The sequence below is a fragment of the Penaeus vannamei genome, chromosome 19, assembly GCF_042767895.1.
Source record: "Penaeus vannamei isolate JL-2024 chromosome 19, ASM4276789v1, whole genome shotgun sequence".
In the NCBI taxonomy this organism is placed as follows: Eukaryota; Metazoa; Arthropoda; class Malacostraca; order Decapoda; family Penaeidae; genus Penaeus; species Penaeus vannamei.
Window position 1 is genome coordinate 39,046,289 of NC_091567.1, and position 627 is coordinate 39,046,915.

General features: G+C 49.6%; 1 protein-coding gene across 1 annotated transcript in view; it reads left to right on the plus strand.

Moving 5' to 3' along the window:
* Positions 1–392, plus strand: part of LOC138865060 (alanine aminotransferase 1-like) — a gene marked incomplete at its 3' end in the record, with an annotated part of 12,573 nt that extends 12,181 nt beyond the window's left edge. The window contains 1 exon segment of the mRNA XM_070134335.1: positions 303–392. Coding sequence (XP_069990436.1) covers positions 303–392 — 90 coding nt within the window.
* Positions 393–627: the final 235 nt, after the last annotated feature.

Sequence of the window (627 nt, forward strand, 5' to 3'; positions counted from 1 at the left end):
AGGAGGAGGTGAGAGGAGGAGGAGGAGGAGGAGGAGGAGGAGGTGAGAGGAGGGAGGGAGGAGGTGAGAGGAGGAGGAGTGAGGTGAGAGGAGGAGGAGGTGAGAGGAGGAGGGAGGAGGTGAGGAGGAGGAGGAATTGAGAGGGAGGAGGAGAAGAAGAAGAAGAAGAAGAAGAAGAAGAAGGAGAAGGAGGAGGAGGACGCGAGCGAGCGAGCGAGCAAAGGTGAATGAGCACACCCCAAAAAAAAAAAAAAAAAGAAGAAAAAAAAAAAAAACGCTAATTCTTTCTTCTGATCTTGCAGGGGGCGAAGAAGCCGTTCAACAGCGTGACCAAGGCGAACATCGGGGACGCGCACGCCATGGGCCAGAAGCCCATCACCTTCCTCAGACAGGTACTGTACTGGAGAGAGAGAGAGAGAGAAAGAAAGAGAGTTTAAATCTATGTTGTGTGTGTGTGTGTGTGTGTGTGTGTGTGTGTGTGTGTGTGTGTGTGTGTGTGTGTGTGTGTGTGTGTGTGTGTGTGTGTGTGTGTGTGTGTGTGTGTGTCACATACATATATATAGAGTGAGTTTAAGTCTACATTATGTATGTTTGTGTGTGTGCGTATGTGTGTGTGTCACATACGCA